Here is an 18,336-nt window from a genome sequence, read left to right on the forward strand (position 1 = left end):
GTTACATAGCTGCTTGTGAATGGTGCAAACGAGCGCCAATCAACGAGCTATCTTGTTGATCAGTGCTCGTTTACACGGCCCTCGTCGGGCCGTGTAATAGGACCCTTAGGGTATGTTCACACGGCGGGGGTCCGTAACGGCTGAAATTACGGGGATGTTTCAGCCTGAAAACATCCCCGTAAATTCAGCCGTACCGGCATGTGCAGGCGCTTGAACGCCGCGTCAATTACGGCCGTAATTAGCGCTGCTATTCATTGGAGTCAATGAATAGCGGCTCCAAATACGGCCAAAGAAGTGACAGGTCACTTCTTCTACGCGGGCGTCTATTTACGCGCCGTCATTTGACAGCGGCGCGTAAATTTACGCCTCGTGTGAACAGACAAACGTCTGCCCATTGCTTTCAATGGGCAGATGTTTGTCAGCGCTATTGAGGCGCTATTTTCAGACGTAATTCGGGGCAAAAACGCCCGAATTACGTCCGTAAATAGGCCGTGTGAACATACCCTAAGAATGACATGTGTCTTCTGTAAAGCATCAGTCACACGGTACTTTTATAAACACTAAAATCAGCACTGAATCCTAAAAATAAGGATAGTATAATGGAAACACTTAATACATATATTTTGGGTCCACTTCTGGCTATCGAAATTAAAATGCACGGTGTGAACAAGTACTACTGCAGTGCGTATACTTTCTTTATGCATCAACACGTACTTTTGGGGTATGTATTTGTTGGCTGTCCTGATACGAAGCATGGATTTAAATTTTCCAGCATGGATGTGCTTTCTTGGTGGATGAAGTTCAAACAGGAGGAGGAGCGACTGGTAAATTCTGGGCCCATGAACACTGGGGCATGGATGATGCAGCTGATGTGGTTTCCTTCAGTAAGAAAATGATGACCGGAGGCTTTTTCCATAAGGAAGAGATGCGGCCTGATGCAGTAAGTAATCAGAGTTAATCTGCCGAGTCTATTAAGAACAGCAACGACAAGGAAAGCAGCAGCAAACATTTGTGCACCATTGTCATTAAAAAATATTTTTCGATATGTATCTGTGTGCCGTAAGGGGTTGATGTTGCACTGTATTGCTGGCTGGTTTCTGTATTGTACCTTTAATTTTTAAGACCTGCATTCTCTGACATCCGACTTGTGGACCTGAAAGTTCAGAGCTCAGTGGACATTCCCTGTGATACATTTTTCTGTCTCCCCTCCCTTTTCGCAATACTATAACCTGGGTGCCTGTGTCTCATCATCAGGCTACGTTCACACGTTGTGGATTTGCATATGGAAAATCCACAGCGGAATACGATGGCAGTAAAGTGGCTGAGATTTAAACAATTTCTGCTACGATAGTGCATGAATTTATTAAAGATTTCCTCATTGAATTAAATGGGGGAAGAAGCAGAAAGCAAGCAAATCCTATTGGATTCAAGATAAGTGTAAAAAAAAAACTTTACTGAAAGTACAAAAATAAAAAAAGGAAAATTTTCCTTTCCTCCCTGGTCTCTGTCCACTCCGCGATGATGTGTCGCACACGTGCCCGCTGCTGCAAATCAGTTTATTTGATTGCTATATAAAGAGATCACTTCAGATAAGATATGTTCTGTACCTGTTGTAAGTGCAATAACCAACCAGGTTCACCAAAGGTATTAAATTTAATATTGTCCCAAAAATAAATGTTCCACCTTCGTTGTGATTTAGGCATTGACTCTTTGTAAGGACTCCATGATTTTCTTATCCTAAAGCTGCAGCTTGTGTAGGTCAATCTTTCCTTGGTATAGAAAACCTGTTCGAGCTTATTTCTTCCTGCCAGGGTTGTTTGATCGTCTTTCTGTAGGCTTATAGTTCAATTTAAATTCATCCAGTGTATTAATGCAGCCTGCGTAATAGAAAATGTCAGCATAACATTGAAGTAGATGAGATAACATAGATTGTCCATTGCGTGTGTATATGTGAAGCTAAAACGCGTAATCCATCATTTCAACAGAAAGTTCTTATCACTTCATGAACTATGACGTATATTTATAAGTAGAGGTTCCCAGAGGGGAAAAAAAACATTTCTTCAAATAAAATACATACTTTGCCAACTCTGTGTGAGAAGCACCTCCTTCTTGACCAAGGGGTATTGGAGACCAGGGCCTGGCATAAGGGACTGTAGTGTCAGTGTTAGATCACTGGCTCATGGACTGTAAAACAGATGTAGCAGAGTTTTTGTCACCGTAATATCATAATGTTTTAATAATAGTTTGAAACGGGACCTAAATCCAAGGAACTGTAGTAAAAATGGCAACATGAACAAAATTGATTTGTGGTTTTAAATTTACACAAAGTTAGAGTAATGTTAACATATATTATTTTATACCGCACGGTAAACAGCTTAAAAGTAAAACAAAAAAAAACAATGGTGAAATTGATAGTTTTTTTTCCCCCCATTCCCCTCTCAATTTTTTTTTAAATATATTCAATATTTTATATGTACCCCAAAAAGGTTCCCTTTAAAAAAACGACAACTCGTCCCACAAAATACAAGCTCTTATAAAGCTACATTAAAGAAAAAATTAAATATCCCTAAAATGGATAGTCCCTTCTCGGACATTTATGGAGACGGGACCCGCATCAATCTTTAGAACTGGGTTCGCTGACCTCTGTCTTACCTTCTACCGCTAAGCTCCGGCCAGGGAGTTACGAGATGGCTATTTTTTCCGGAAACATCTGAGCATGTTTTTATACTTGGTTTACAGAACTCCCATAGAAACGAATGTCCGCTATGGAAACCGTGTAGCGCAGCTAGCTACGCTGTTTTCGTAGCTCCAGAGTTCCATAAGGAAAAGGGTCAGGGGGACCTGCACCTATCGGACATTTATAGCATATCCTGTGATATACCTGAATTATACGTCAACTATATTGCGGGGGAGTCACTTTATGAGAAGATTCTGAGTGTACTTGTAGATCATAAACTAAATAACAGCATGCAATGTCATACAGCTGCTACTAAAGCCAGCAAGATATTGTCGTGTATTAAGAGGCATGGACACGCGGGACAGGGATATAATATTACCACTTTACAAAGCATTAGTGAGGCCTCATCTAGAACATGCAGTTCAGTTCTGGGCTCCAGTTCATAGAAAGGATGCCCTGGAGTTGGAAAAAATACAAAGAAGAGCAACGAAGCTAATAAGGGGCATGGAGAATCTAAGTTATGAGGAAAGATTAAAAGAACTAAACCTATTTAGCCTTGAAAAGAGACTACTAAGGGGGGAAATGATCAGGGCCTTCGGCAGGAATTTACTAGCGCTCTGCCCAGGGACTATGGCGCTGTTCCTGATGTCCATATACGTAAAGTGATGTCCGAAGCTTTGCAAAGCCTGAGTACACGTCCGGAGCGTCGGCAACGCTCTGGCCAGGCATTCCGGCCCTGGAGAATCCCCTGACGTTACTTTACATATATGGACAGTGATGTCCGGAACTTTCCCAGGGACAAAGTCCACGGGTAGAGCACTTGTGATGCTCTGCCTGGGGACTCCAGCATTGGGAAGCTCCTGACATCACTATCCACATACTAATGACCGGAGTGGTATACAGTTTTTTTTGTGGAATCTCTCAGGATGGAATAGCAAAGTCTACTACACTATTCCATCTTTCAAAAATAAGGTATATCGACCAGGGGCGTAACTAGGAAAGACTGGGCCCCATAGCAAACTTTTGACTGGGGCCCACCCCTCCCCTGAGTGTCACACAACCCCCCCCCCCCCTTGAAGATAGTGCCTTTTTACTATCCCCCCTGTAGATAGCGCCATACAGCCCCCCCTGTAGATAGCGCCATACAGCCCCCCTGTAGATAACGCCATACAGCCCCCCTGTAGATAACGCCATACAGCCCCCCCTGTACCTCCCTGCTCTGCCATAGTGTTTAGTGGCGTCGCGCTGTAGTAGCCACAGCGGCAGCTAGCGGAGCCTCCGGCCATGGTGGGGGCCCGTGCCGGTGGGCGACACGGGCCCCCTCATGCCGCAGGCCCCGTAGCAGCCGCTACGGCTGCTACAGCGGTAGTTATGCCACTGATACCGACGTCTACCAGCCCGACGTAGGCTAAAAGGACATAATGGAGACCTATGAATTATCGTTTATGTAGTTTATAGTGTACGTTAGGAGATTTCCTGACGTACACGATAAACTTAGGGCAACAACATGATGTGAAGGGGCCTTAAGGGAGGGGGAAGTGCTTGTGAGGATGTAAGGAACACTAATGCTCCGTTCTTACATTGCCATTAAAATTCAATGTGTTTTTCCACAGCAAAAATCTGAGGCTTTCCCTTGGATTTCTGCCGCAGATGTGCCACAAGCGTGTAGCAGATCTGCACGAGAATAAGGCCCTGTTCTCACAGTTTTTTTGCCGCGGATACTGCGTTGGAAACTGCGGAAAATACGTCCAAAATCTCCTACTGATTTCAATGGGCAGTGAAGCTGTTTTTTCCCGCGAGCGGAAAAAAACACTTGTGGGAAAAAGAAGCGACATGCCCTTTCTTCGGGCATTTCCGTCTCTGACCTCCCATTGACATCAATGGAAGGCAGAGAAAGCCTGAAGGAATTTAGAGGCAGATTTTTGTGCCTGCAAAAAACTGTGTGAACAAGGCGTAAGTCTCATTGTCATTCAAACTTACTCTTCCTCAGCTTTTCCATGTAATATAAGTCACATGCTACTTATTGCTGTGGTGGATTTCTTTTCATGGTGCGGACAAAAATACACGTGGAAATTTTTTCGTAGCATGTGAACTGGGTTGCGGAAACCTAATATGCATGGGATGCAGAATCATCGGCATGTCATCGGAATCCGTATCAAATCCAACGTGTGAACGGGGCCTTAGGGTGAGTTAAAAAAAACTCTGTTAGGCCAAATGCACACGATACTTATTACGTGCAAATTTGTCGCTGGTATTTTCGTGCGGCAAATCCACAGTGTAATACAGTACCAGCAAAGTAAATGAGATCAAGAAATCTCATCTACATGTTGCAGATTTTTTCTGAACCAAAATTGACCTGCGGTGCGTATTTGAAAATATGCTGCGTGTCAATTTATCTTGCGGTTTTACATTTTTTTAGGAAAAGGTTTGCAGAGTAAAACCTGCACCTATTTCCGCATCAAAATGTAAAAGCCGCACTATTGGGTGCAGATTTTACCTGCGGAATTAACTGCGGTTTTGATGTGAATTTTTTGCACCAAATTCCTCAATGTGTGCGTGTCGCCTTACAGATTTTGCTAGGGATTTACAGCAAATTAACCCTTTGCATTGTAAAGGATGAAATACGTTACAATTCTGCAACATAATAGGCATGATGAGGATTTAAAAATCAGCAGCACGTCCTAAATTCCATGCAGATTTTTTTTCTGTGCACATGCATGGGGTTTTGAAAACCCCATTCACATGAGTTAGGGCTTATTCAGACTAACGTGTTAATCGTCCGTTGTTTTAACGGACCGTGCGAAGAGCCTGTAAAAAAATCGGACATCCTATTTTTGTGCATTTTCACGGATCCCTCAATAGACTCAAGTCTTTGAGTGATCTGTGAAAACGGGTCCCGCACGGGTGCAAATCGGCCGTGAAAAACTGCCGGCTGATTTCACACACGTTCGTCTGAATATCACCTTATATTGTAATTTGTAGTGAATTTTCAGTGCGCAATCCGCACCAAAAATAGGAGGCAAGTAAGTGGCCTTATTCAGACGTACATGTTCGGTCTGTCATTTACGGACAGTGTATCGCTCATATTTTCTGGACCGACCACAGTTCAGGCAGCCGGGTTTCTAGCATCCCTAGAAGTCCCTCACTTCCCGTGGGAATACGGTCCCTGGTCCCGTACTAAAAACATCAATACCGTATGGGACAGTATTCCCGCGGAGAGGCATGGACTCCTAGCAGCATTGATAACTATGATGCTAGGAGTCTGGCTCCCTGAATTGTGGTCGGCCTGGGAAATACAGCCGGTACACGCTCCGTATATCACGGACCGAATACGGCTGTCTGAATAAGGCCTTAGTCTAGTTACATAATGCGATCAAATCCCATTTTTTGCCACAATTTTTGCAGGAACGTGATTTGACCGCACTGTGAATATGTAGCCTAACAGGACTATTTTTTTCATGTTTTGTATCCTTTTTTTTTTTTTAATGCAATTTTCGTAATCGAAGCACAAATACACGATTTTGCTGCGATTTTTATATAACCGCGGCAAAACTGCACCATTTTTTCCACGATTGTGAAAATCGTGCCAAAAAACGCTAGGGAAACTAAAAAAAACACAACACATTTTAACATACTTTATATATTCTACAAGTGGGGTCAGGAGGAATAGGAAGCAGGATGGGGAGGGGGGGGACACTCACCAGCCTGCATGTCCAGTCGGCTGTATGGAAGTCCGGGGGGGGGGGGCAGGAACTCCACACGCAGCTTCTGCTTCTCATGCTGCATCTTCCTGTTCTGTAAGGGTACGGCCACACGGAGCGGCCCAGACACAGTCACAACCCGGCCAACAACCGCGCCGCCAACATGTAGGAGCGGCTGAGAAATACCTCATTAAGAGGTATTCCGGTGACATGTGCACTGCCGTTCCATTCAGTCTCCGGAGATAGCCGAGTGCAGTGTTCGTTTTTTTCCGGAGCTGCCATAGAGAATGAATAGGAGGTAAGTTGTTGTAATTTGCAAAATCGTGCGGCCATAAAGGGTGTATTAATTCATGGCCGCACGATTTTGCAGATAAAGGGACGGTTTACCCACGTTAACATGCGGCCACTAACAGGCTGTTTGACAGCCGCACCGAACATGGTGCCGGCATGGTTGTTAGCCGCGTTGCGACCGTGTCAGGGCCGCTCCGTGTGGCCTTACCTTAAATCCTCTCAGGGCCTCAGCTTTAGTTACTTCAGAGTAAGGAACGGGCCCTATAACATTATATTACATTGCAGGGTTCGTTCCTTTCTCCAAGTGACTAACGCTGGGGCCCTCATGCAAATGTTTAAAGCAGCTGAGAAGTGGGCGGTCCTCTATTTTATCATTGTTGCCGGGCCCCTGACAGCAGTAGTTGTTGTACTGCCCTGGTGGCGGCCCTGGCATGATTAACTTGCATAAATATATGAATGGCCCATACAAGACATATAGTGAAAACCTGTTCCATATAAAATCCCCTCAAAAGACAAGGGGGCACTCCTTCCGTCTAGAGAAAACAAGTTCAACCTCCAGAGGCGACAAGCCTTCTTTACTGTGAGAACTGTGAATTTATGGAATAGTCTACCGCAGGAGCTGGTCACAGCAGGGACAGTAGATGGCTGTAAAAAAGGCTTAGATAATTTCTTAAAACCAAAAAATATTAGCCCCTATGTTTGATCCAGTCGGATTGCCACTTGGCATCAGGAGGGAATTTTTGCTTTTTAGGGAAGATTGGTTAATGCCTTATGGGTAATCTTTTAATATATTTTTATTTTTTTAAACCGTCTTTAGGATTTATAGCGGTAAAACAAAGTCTTATAATTTCTCCCAACCCTTGGTTGAACTTGAAGGACATATGTCTTTTCGGGAGGGTTTTTAAAATTTGAATGTGACTGATAGGGGGTTAAAATCCAATTTGTCTGATTAGTAACCTGTCCCCCATATTTATGAGATTCATACATTTGAACAGTATTTATATTATTTTCCCAGTTTGTGCAAACTTATAAGGGTACGGTCCCAGACAGCGCCATCCTCATGTGGCCGAAACCCAGCCCACTCGCAGTGGCCAATGGTTGTACGATTTTGATGGGTATTACCAGCAAAATCGTGCAACTAGTAGCCACCACATTTGTGCATGGTTTTGGCCGCATGCGGCAGCCACTACGCGGGACTGTAATATAAATGCACTGGCCTTTGGTTTTAACAACTTTACTGATGCATGTTGCAGACGGGCTTCATGTTTGTGGATTTTTTGCTGTGTTTTTGAAATGCTGTAAAAAAATGCATCTTACACATGCACCCATCTCTTAAATACTTTGTGTATTTACAAAGCGTTTAAGCTGTAATCTGGTTTTCAATTTACTGGTCATAGGCTTACAGCTGAAACACTTTCGTAAAACGTGTCTTATCGCCGGGTGTCGGTGGGATGAGAGGGAGCTCTCTCCCGCTCTCTAAAACAACTCAGATGCGGCACTCACTAAATCACTGATATCGATCTCACCCGTTCGAGCAGGAATGCCCCCAGCCATCAGCTACCTCTGGTAGCTGAGAGCAGGGAGATTTAACGGCTCCCTGCTCTGTTTTATTTATTCCGATGCAGCGTCGTAAAAAGGCTATAGCATCGGAATAAAGCCCGTTCGTGGCCGCCGTAAAAACACTATGGGGCGGTCACTAATGGGTTAAGCACAAGACCTCAACATAACAAAATGTGAAAAAATAGTGACAAAACTGATTAACAATTCAAACGAGGAATGAGAACTCTGCTCACAAGAACTTACAATCTATGTTATATATATATATATGAGAGCAGGATTCTTCTCTTCAGTTAGGCTCCCCGCACCAGCTCAGAGAAAACTGAGAAATAGAGAGGGCCTGCAGAGGAGAAAACCGCTAAAAAATGTGGAATACAAGTCGTGTTATTCCTCATGTACAGACACATGACCACTTATTCTGAAAAGTCACCTTAAACTACAGGTATGCCTTAAAGGGGCAGTCCAGGAAAAAACATTATGTGGCAAAGTATACTTCCTTCATAGTACTTTAACTTACCAATATGCTTCTTGTTTGAATTCCGGCCACTTCCCTCTCTTCTCGGCCAGAAGTTCTACTCTTCTTGCATTCCAAGCAGTGTGTCGACACGGGCTTGTGCACGCTAAACTCCTGTGTAGGTACATCACAGCCCTCGTCACGCTAGAGGGCTGGTCACTCGTCACAATAGGCTTCTTGTTTCCGCCCATCTATTTTTTATTTTTTTCCTACACTGCTGATCCCTCCCCCGAAGGTGGGAGGGAGAACAGAACTAAGAAGAGGAGGTGTAGCGGTAGGGAAAGTGAGGGTGGGAGGGATAAGATATGTAAGACTTGGGAGGTGGGGCTATGGATAGTGTGGTTGAGAGTGAGGGTGCATCGGGCATAGCAAAAAAAAATCCACCTAACCTTGCAGTCTAACTAAGGCGCGCGCTTGGATCACAGACCGCCCAGTTACCGGAAGTAAAGCGGCTCCGCAGTCTGTGAAAGGGAGCCGACTGCAGAGCAGTAAAAGTGATAATTTAGTGCTAAAACAGTAGGGGGAGAATAAAGAAGCGATCAGAACAACATTTCAGGTATTAAAAAAAAAAAATTGGTGCCTAGACAACCCCTTTTAATTCAATTTTTTCTTTCAACTGCCTGGATTTTAATGTATGAATTTAATATCATTTTTTAATATTGCTTTTTAGTTAATTTCAGTACTTTGTCATTTGTATCCCATTAGCCGTACCGAATTTTCAACACCTGGCTTGGGGACCCCTCTAAAACACTTCTATTGGCTGAAGTTCTAAACGTCATTAGGCGTGAAGATCTCGTAAATAATGCTGTCCAAGCAGGAAAAGTTCTTCTAGATGGACTTCTAGATTTCCAGGTGACAATTATTTTATAATCCTCTTTTCCTTTCAAGTATATCTGGCTTCTTCTCAAATATATTTTATAAATCTTTTACTTATTTTAAAGGGAACCTGTCAGCAACTTTGTGCATTGTGCTGTAAAAAAGGAGTCTGGCGTATTCATGAACTGCCGCTCTCCCCGCCCATCCACCGCTTACTGACCGCTTTCTCCCCATGCGTAGCAATATGTTTAAATTTGTTAATTTAGCAGCCGGAGGGAGCGGCAGATCGTAAATACGGCAGACTCTTTCCTCTTGGCGCGACACAAGCGCTGTAACGTTCAAACTGTATGTTTTCCATTATGAAAGAACATTCCCACATACTGACAAACCGCTGAAATCAGCGTGTCTGTCACTACTATTCTGCTGTCCTCGGCGAGGGCATTATAAAATTGCTGACAGGTTCGCTTTAATTTGGATGGATAAGGAGAATCAAATCAATTCTTATTAATGTTCTTAATTCCGATCGTCCATTATGAGATCCTCTTTGAACAGACAGGAGCGGAGTGATAAACTTCCAGTCATCATTGTAAATCAATTGTAGATTACCCACAGTTGACCTACAGACCTTTCTGTCATTTAGACTGGCAGACCCAGGTGGATGAAAAACCCATCTGCAGAGGTAGGACATTTTATTGCAGTCCATAACAGAATGCAGGCAGCTATCATTCTGTTCATAAGTTTGCAGGGAATCTTTAGCAAGTTAAAGGGGTCTTCTAGGCTTTAAAAAAAAAAAGAAATGCAAACTGTCAAAGTGATAACAAAGGTAAAAATACTCCACTATACAAACTTAGGCCAGACTCGTCTTTTAAATTAAGGTCACCTGCCGGTCTCTGTGTACCTTGCTGGTGTGTCCCATACCAGCAGGTGACCGATCCTGCCAATCAATGACTACAGCAGTGAAGTACCGTACAGACTACCATGACTTCTGTGGCTAGTAATTGACCGGTGTGGTCACGTGCTGATTGAGCACATCATCGCTTTAACAAGGTAAATAGAGCGTGAAATGTTACACAATATCCATTCAAGTATTCTATATCTGAAATAGTCCGTTAGACTGCAGCGGCACTAATTAGATGGGTGTAAAGATGAAGAGTGAGAGAATTACTGATTTTAAAGGGGTTTTTCCGACTTATTAAAAAAAGTGGCCAAGGAAGAAGGGATGCGTTAAAGAAAAAAAGCATTACTCACCTCACAGCTCCCCCGGCGTTCCAGCACCGCCCCTTCACTCCTCCACGCCGCTGTTCATTGGCATGGCTGCAGCGATGATGTGCTTGTATGCCCATGTGAACACTGCAGCCAATCACTGGTCTCAGTAGGTATACGGCACAGGACTTCTGAGGCTAATGGTTGGCACCTCATTGCTGCTGCCATGTCAATAATTCGTGGCGGGGAGGGCCAGAGCGGTAGCTTTGGAACACGAGGGAATCTGTTAGGTGAGTAATGCTTTTTTTTTTTTAAATATACATATATATATATATATATATATATATATATATATATATATCATCCCTTCATACTTGGCCACTTTTTTAAATAAGTCGGAAAACCCCTTTAACCATTTACCGATATTCAACGTGACAGTAGGTCATAGTCGTGGGGGGTACGGAGCAAGCCCACAAGCTCCATACTTGGCGGGTGTCGGCTGTATGTTACAGCCGACAGTTCACTGTAACGTGTAGCGGCCGGGTTTGGAGATAACACCCTTCCCGGCCGTTTAGCCACTTAGATGCCGTGGTCATTATTGACTGTGGCATCTAAGACCTGAAAAAGAAGTGGTGCATCATTAAAAATAAAAAACAATATAAAATTGGTATCACCGTAGATTTGAAAAAGTTAACGTCCAAAACACAAGGAGAAATCGCTGTTTTTTCCCATTCCACCCCATAATGATGCCGTTAAAAACTACAACTCCTCCCACATAAAGCAAGCCCTCATACAGATATGTAGATGGAAAAATAAAAAACTTATGGCTTTGGAAGATGGGGATCAAAAAACAAAAATAATAAAACTTAAAATGACTGCTGGAGCAAGGGGTTAATGTCCAGAAATATTAGGCATTTGACTTTGTTGTCACTTTCTGTCTATCAAGGCTTGGATTAATCTACAGTCTGGTTTCACAACCACAGAACACTGTTATTTTGTTTTTTCCCTTTTTTTTGTTTTGTTTGTTTTTAAATACAGATCCTTCCCCAGTCCTCCCCCCCCCCCCCCTCCTCCCCGAGATTTATTGCTGCAGAGAGTGATTCTGCCTTGTGCAGCCCGCAGCCTCGGCCTCCGCTCGTGTTTACTTCCATTCAGATCCCTTCATAGTCCATTGAGCTGTAACAAAAACATAGGGCAGTCACATAATGGCTTATTGATTTGTGTATTCTGGCCCTGCTTTATATGACTTCAAATCTGATGGTTGGCTTCCTTTTATGTGCCTGACACTAGCACATCTACTGCTGTCTCGCCTCCCATGAAGGATGGGTTTAGAGGTGAGTATAATGAGCTAGACACATTGGCACGTTTATAGATTTGTCCTCTTCATCTCTTCCAACTAAAAAACAAGTGCCCACGATAGGGAAAGGAAACCTCTGGTACGTTGTAGGATAAAATTTATAAGGTCTTCTATTGATGTACAGTGGTATGCTAAGCATATGAAATGTGCTGCAGAATATATTGATGATCATTATATGTAGTAGCCAGCTATAATCCATCAAATTCCATCTTTCCTATTATGTATATATAAATAATACGCTTGCGCGCCATGGAGGCGGGTGGTTATTGTATATACACCTTGCATTAAGGATTTGGGACATTTATATGATTCTCTAATAACATACTGCAGGTGTCCTCTATTCTACGCATAGTCACTATTCTGCAGCACTATATTTTTATAACGCTGCAGAATAGTGCCCCTTAATGCCCGCTGTAAAAATACATATGGCCAATATTATATAATATATTATCCTGATATTCTTTTCTCACCTTTTTATATTTTGAACACACTATACGTTTTAGGCAAACATTTAGCATTTTCACCTCTTGACCAGCTATGAATTTCTTTTTACTTGTACGTACTTATGTGAAGTAAATTGAAATATGTGTATTTACAGTCCCGCTATCCGCATCTTATGAGCAGAGCCAGAGGCAGAGGGACATTCTGTTCATTTGACACTCCAAATGACGCAACTCGATCCAAGTTGATCGCACAAGCAAGAAACAAAGGTAACACAACTCACATTAAACGCTCCAGGCAACACTGATTCACTGTGTTGTGTCTAGGTCGGGGCCTGAGGGGCAGTGCGCGACACCGAGATTCTCTCTTTGGTATTCCTTGAATCCCTGTGTCATGTACCACCCCTACCCTAGACTTAACGGAACGTATATATATATTTTTCCTACTAATAGAGAGCATACTGACATGTTTCTATCTTCACAGGTATTGTGCTAGGAGGTTCAGGAGATCGGTCCATTCGGTTCAGACCAACCCTGGTTTTTAAAGAACCCCACGCACACCTGTTCTTAAACCTCTTCAATGACATCTTGGCAGACTTTAAGTAGATTTGTATTCCGCTTTCTTGCCTTAGTCAAAAGGGAGGAGAAGGTCAATCGTAACCTTTATTAATCTCTACTACCATATACGCACAGTTCAGGTTTAACTTCAACGGATGGAGATTCATTTTGCTCTCAAGCCAAAACCGCGTCTCCATAAAAAGCTGTTTTAATGTGCCACAATATATATTTTCATAGGAAAACTATACTTTTTTTTTTTTTCTCTAATATATACCTTACCGTTTTCAGGGATGTTATGGAATATGATATAATGAAATATTAATATTGTTAATTATGGAACACTCCGACTGTGAAATTATTACTAACACTTTGAAAATGTTGGATCTGTGTTTGTGTTGTCTTGTGTTTAATAATTAAATAAGGAATATTTGGGGCTGCCCTATACCGTGTATTGTCGCCACAATGTGAGCATTTTGTTTGTGAGGTAAATTCCCTACACTATTTGGATGAATGAATGGTTAGATTAGAAGATATTATAACTGTCTACTAAATTACTACCGCCATACAGTGTTTTAAGGTAATCTAGGTAATGTAACAGCTGTATTTGCATGTTATACTGTACATAGCTATTTCTTAGGTTTTTAGTATACTGTCGGAAATCTTTCTCAAGGTAAGACCATATGTTAAGGCCACTTGGTTGGATTGGTGTCTTCTAATGAAACACTTTTTCATGTACACCGATCACGCTGAGACATAAAAACAGATTTCATGTAGTTAGCATTATATATTACATGTAGAGTTTGGTGAATGGACAGGCGCAGGGTTTCAGATCGTATCAAATGAAAACATTTCTAGTTGTTATTAAGGGTACTGTTCACATCGCTTTTTTTGCCTACCTTTGACATATACCACTGGAAAAAGCTCCCGACGTATACGCTATACGTAGGCCGCAGCGGATGCCTAACAGCGGCATCCGTCACCCAAAGCCTATAATGTAATGTGTTTACTAGATACATCATGAAAAAGGGTCATGAGAGTTCAGGATGTATCTTCATTATAGCCTATTGGTGAAGATTGCCACTGTTGGGCATCCGTTTAACAAATACGCCATGAAAATCTCATGACATCCGTCTAACAGATGGGTGTGACGATGCCATACAGTGGCCTCCATCACCCATAGGCTACCATGTTAAGTCAGTATACTGACTCATACCAGTCAGACGGAGGTCAATCGGACATTCTAATGTCCTCCATCTAAACATGGATTTCTATTGACACGTTTAGCATGTATATCGGGAGCTTTTCCAACGTACACGTTAAATATAAGGCCATAATGTAATGTGATCAGAACTTAAGAGTCAGTCACGTGTCCTCGGTGTAAACTGCCACCAATCGGTCATAGATCTTGTCTAAAATCCTAGACAAAACCGTGCAAACCTGATAGAACCTATTAAAGTCAATGGGTTCCATCATTTGCTATTGGTGTCCGTCATTTGACGGTTCCGGTGCTTCAGTTATTTTCATTATTCTGTTCCTATGACTGAACAGAAGAATGGTAATACGAGCACACATGTATATATATATTTAGCCAAACCTGTCAATTCTAAAGGAGGCTGGCCATTTTTGCCATCCTTTTATATATGAAGCTTTTCTTATTCTTTGCTGTGGATGTTACAATTTGACACATTTTTGAGGCTTAAAAAGGACTTATCGTCTCTTCCAACATGTCTATTTTACTAAATACTTCTAGTCCCCATAAAATAACAATTCTTTCCTTAGAACTCTGTGTCATTCTCTGTTACCCGTCTTTGAAATGTATGAATAAATTGACAACTGGTTGTTACCATTCCCTTGCCAAAGGGGTGTATCAGCACTGATTGGACAGTATCAGTCTGTGTAGGGACACACCCCCAGATGGTAACGCCCAGTTGTCAATTTAATCTTACATTTCTAGAGGAATAACAGAGGAACAGCACAACGTAGAACCTGCTACAGAATTGTTACTTTATGGGAAGTACTAGTAGTTAAATAAATAGACATGTCCTCAGGAGAGGTGACAGGTTCTCTTTAAAAAGGTCTTCCAGCAAACTGTGTATTTTGACTAGTTGGCCAGATGTATCATAACTGGTTGGTGGAAGTCTGACTACTGATACAGGAGAGTGAGGGAATCATTATTGGTGCAGTGGTGTGCGTGCGTGTGCTGTCACTTTCCATTGTTGTAGATGAGAGTAGTTGAATGATTCCGTCCCTACAATTCACTTCAGTAAAGAGTAACTGCACATGTGCAGCCATCTCTCCACCAAGACTGGGATCTTTAATTACATTGATTGACTTGTCAAAGAGTTTATTTTCTGGAAAACTCCATTTACATACCTGAATCCCGTCCCTCATGTGGAATGGCCCCCAACACTAGATTCTAGTTATATTTTTGGTATGTTTTATGTTATGTTTTCTCCAGCTAAAAAAAAAATGGTCCTTGTGTACTGTAGTGTTGCAATATTTGAGATGTGGAGATGAGTTTAAATTTTCTGACATGTCCTGCAGCAATTTGATCTTTGGGCAATATGCAGAACAAGGTATACATTCATATATACATACGTATGTACATACATCAAGGGTATGCTCACGCGGGTCAGATACACTGCAGACTTTTCCGCAGTGTATCAGACCCAGAACTCGCATGGAAGTTGTACTTTAATATGGTGCATATTTTCTCCTGGATTGACCACTGAAGAAAGCGGCCTTCCCAAAAAAAAAAAAAAGCCTATGCTAATCTCTCCTGGCACTGTCATAGTAATGCGTTCCTGTTCCCCGGCTGCTTTATATAGAGACAGCCTTCTGTTATAACATCTCATCACATGTGAATGCTGCAGCCTGTGAATAGTTCCAAGAGTCGCATGTAATGAAATGTAGTCACAGGGGGCTCGCTCTACACAGAGCAGCCGAAAGAGCAGTGACACGTTGCTATGTAAGCACCAGTAAAGGTGAGTAAATGTTTTTTTGTATGTATGTATTGCTATGAAATGCTGCTTTTCACTGCCTCCTATGTAAAACGGATCGTGAAAAAACTATCACTAACAGGAGACCGGCTGAGCAGCATCACATGGGAATATACTGAAACAGTTAGGGGACATAAGTTCTATGTCACTACTCTGAAACTTAGGACTCGAAACAAGTGCAGTGTGATGAGACTCCGCTGCCTCTGCAAAGCCAGAAGCATCAAGAGAAATGTAGGATGCATTAGGTCAACCATATCAGCGGGAAATAAATAATCATGATGGCAGACAACCCATAAATGGCACATCAACTAAAACCGGTAAACACAAGAGCCTCTACAGTATTCTTTAATAATAGCCTTTGTTTTACTATATAGGCAAAAAAAAATGAAAACATTTGCTGGAGTGCTTCTTTAAAAATCCGCACCATTGGTCAATTTATTAACTTTTTCTGGTTTTTTTCCTGCAGCGTGTGGATAAGATTTCTTTAAATCGTATCCACTTTGCTACTTCTGTAATACACAGCAAATTTTCTGCGCACAAATCCAGACAAAAAAAAATCTGTAGAGTATTCTCTACATGTGAATGTACCCTAAGGCCTTATTCACACGAACGTGTTTTACGTCTGTGCTACACGCATGAAAATCACGCGCGTCGAACGGACCTATGTTAGTCAATGGGGCCGTTCAGACAGTCCGTGATTTTCATGCAGTGTATGTCTGCTGCGTAAAACTCACAACACGTCCTATACTTGCCCGTTTTTCGCGCATCACGCACCCATTGAAGTCAATGGGTGCGTGAAAATCGCGCACGGCACACGGAAGCGCTTTGTCGCGCGTGATTCGCGCAACAGTAGATAAAGAAATTAAGGAAAAATTAAAAGCACTTCCTTCATTTATTTTTCTAAACATCAAAACCGCGTGTCTTAAGGATGGCATATGCGTGAAAATCACGCAGCCACGCACCATTCACTGATGACACACGGAACCGCAACGCTTGTGTGAATCCGGCCTAACTGTGTTAACATGCTTCATCCTGGACAAGTTTGCTTCAGCTGTGGCCTCCACATATCTGCTCTCAGGGACCCAATTGCTGCAGAACATGTTACAAAGTGCAAGGCATCATTTGCTATTCCTCAATGTTATATGAACCCAGGGTTCCCCTTTAAGCCCCAGTCTGTCCTACTGTTATTATGTAATGTCTTAAATTCAAACATTCAGCATGACCAAACTGCTGAGGTGACGTTTACAGTCAGCATTTAAAGAAACAGCACAATTATAAATCTACAGAATTTTGCTGTTTTGTTTTTTGTTGCAAAATCTGTAATGTGAGCCATACTTTTCAAGACATTTCATGCAGCACATTCACTTCTAACAGGCTCTTTGAAATACATCAAGAATGGATGATATCGCTGCATATGTTGATAATATGGAAGGTTTTTTTTGTTTTGTTTTGTTTTTTAAATACCAGTGCATGTATGGCCTTATAGTATGCACTGGCCCACAGTACCAGTACTTTCCATTCAGTTTATGGTAAATCTACAGTACTTTTAAACTAACTTTTCCAAAACAACTAATGAACTTTTTGATATTTAGTGTAGGGATACCAGTAATTGCCAGATGTTGTGTTTAATCGGATACTTTATATTGTTTATGATGATAATGTGTATGTAGCATGGTCAAGGCTTGTAATGAATGTGTCATTTCCAAATCGGTAATTATGCTTTTTGGAATAATCCCTTATTGTATATATCATTCAGAGCCCTTGTTTTTCTGTACACCAAATAGGTGTAAAAAAGAAGTAAAATCCAGTTGTCACAAGACTGATTAAACTAGGTGCTTATGAGAAGCAAATGAGCCGTTTACAGAGTTCTAATAGTGCCAAACGTTCAGACTAATGCACTTCTGTGTTCATGTCTAGAAATCTGCGGATTCAACTGCTTTATGTGTTAATTGGTAAGAAATAAAATCTATTTGTAAATTTATTTTCATGATTGTCATTTTATTTCAGACTAGTTCTAATATGTAAATGTTTACAGTACTACCCATAACGTGATTCTCCACTTTTTTTAATACTTTAACCCCTTAAGGACACAGCCTGTTTTGGCCTTAAGGACACAGCCTATTTTTTCAAATCTGATATGTGTCACTTTATGTGGTAATAACTCCGGAATGCTTTTACCTATCCAAGCGATTCTGAGATTGTTTTCTCGTGACACATTGGACT

General features: G+C 41.9%; 1 protein-coding gene across 4 annotated transcripts in view; it reads left to right on the forward strand.

The window, feature by feature from the left end:
* ABAT (4-aminobutyrate aminotransferase) overlaps positions 1–18,094 on the forward strand; it is a 105,139-nt gene extending 87,045 nt beyond the window's left edge. For all 4 annotated transcript variants that reach the window (XM_075830082.1, XM_075830081.1, XM_075830084.1 and 1 more), the window contains 4 exons: positions 773–940; positions 9,446–9,592; positions 12,715–12,826; positions 13,041–18,094. In XM_075830082.1, coding sequence (XP_075686197.1) covers positions 773–940; positions 9,446–9,592; positions 12,715–12,826; positions 13,041–13,162 — 549 coding nt within the window. In that variant the 3' untranslated portion in view covers positions 13,163–18,094. The remainder of the gene's footprint in view (positions 1–772; positions 941–9,445; positions 9,593–12,714; positions 12,827–13,040) is intronic.
* The last annotated feature ends 242 nt before the right edge of the window (positions 18,095–18,336 follow it).

Source organism: Rhinoderma darwinii, chromosome 6 (genome assembly GCF_050947455.1).
Source record: "Rhinoderma darwinii isolate aRhiDar2 chromosome 6, aRhiDar2.hap1, whole genome shotgun sequence".
Lineage (NCBI taxonomy): Eukaryota > Metazoa > Chordata > Amphibia > Anura > Rhinodermatidae > Rhinoderma > Rhinoderma darwinii.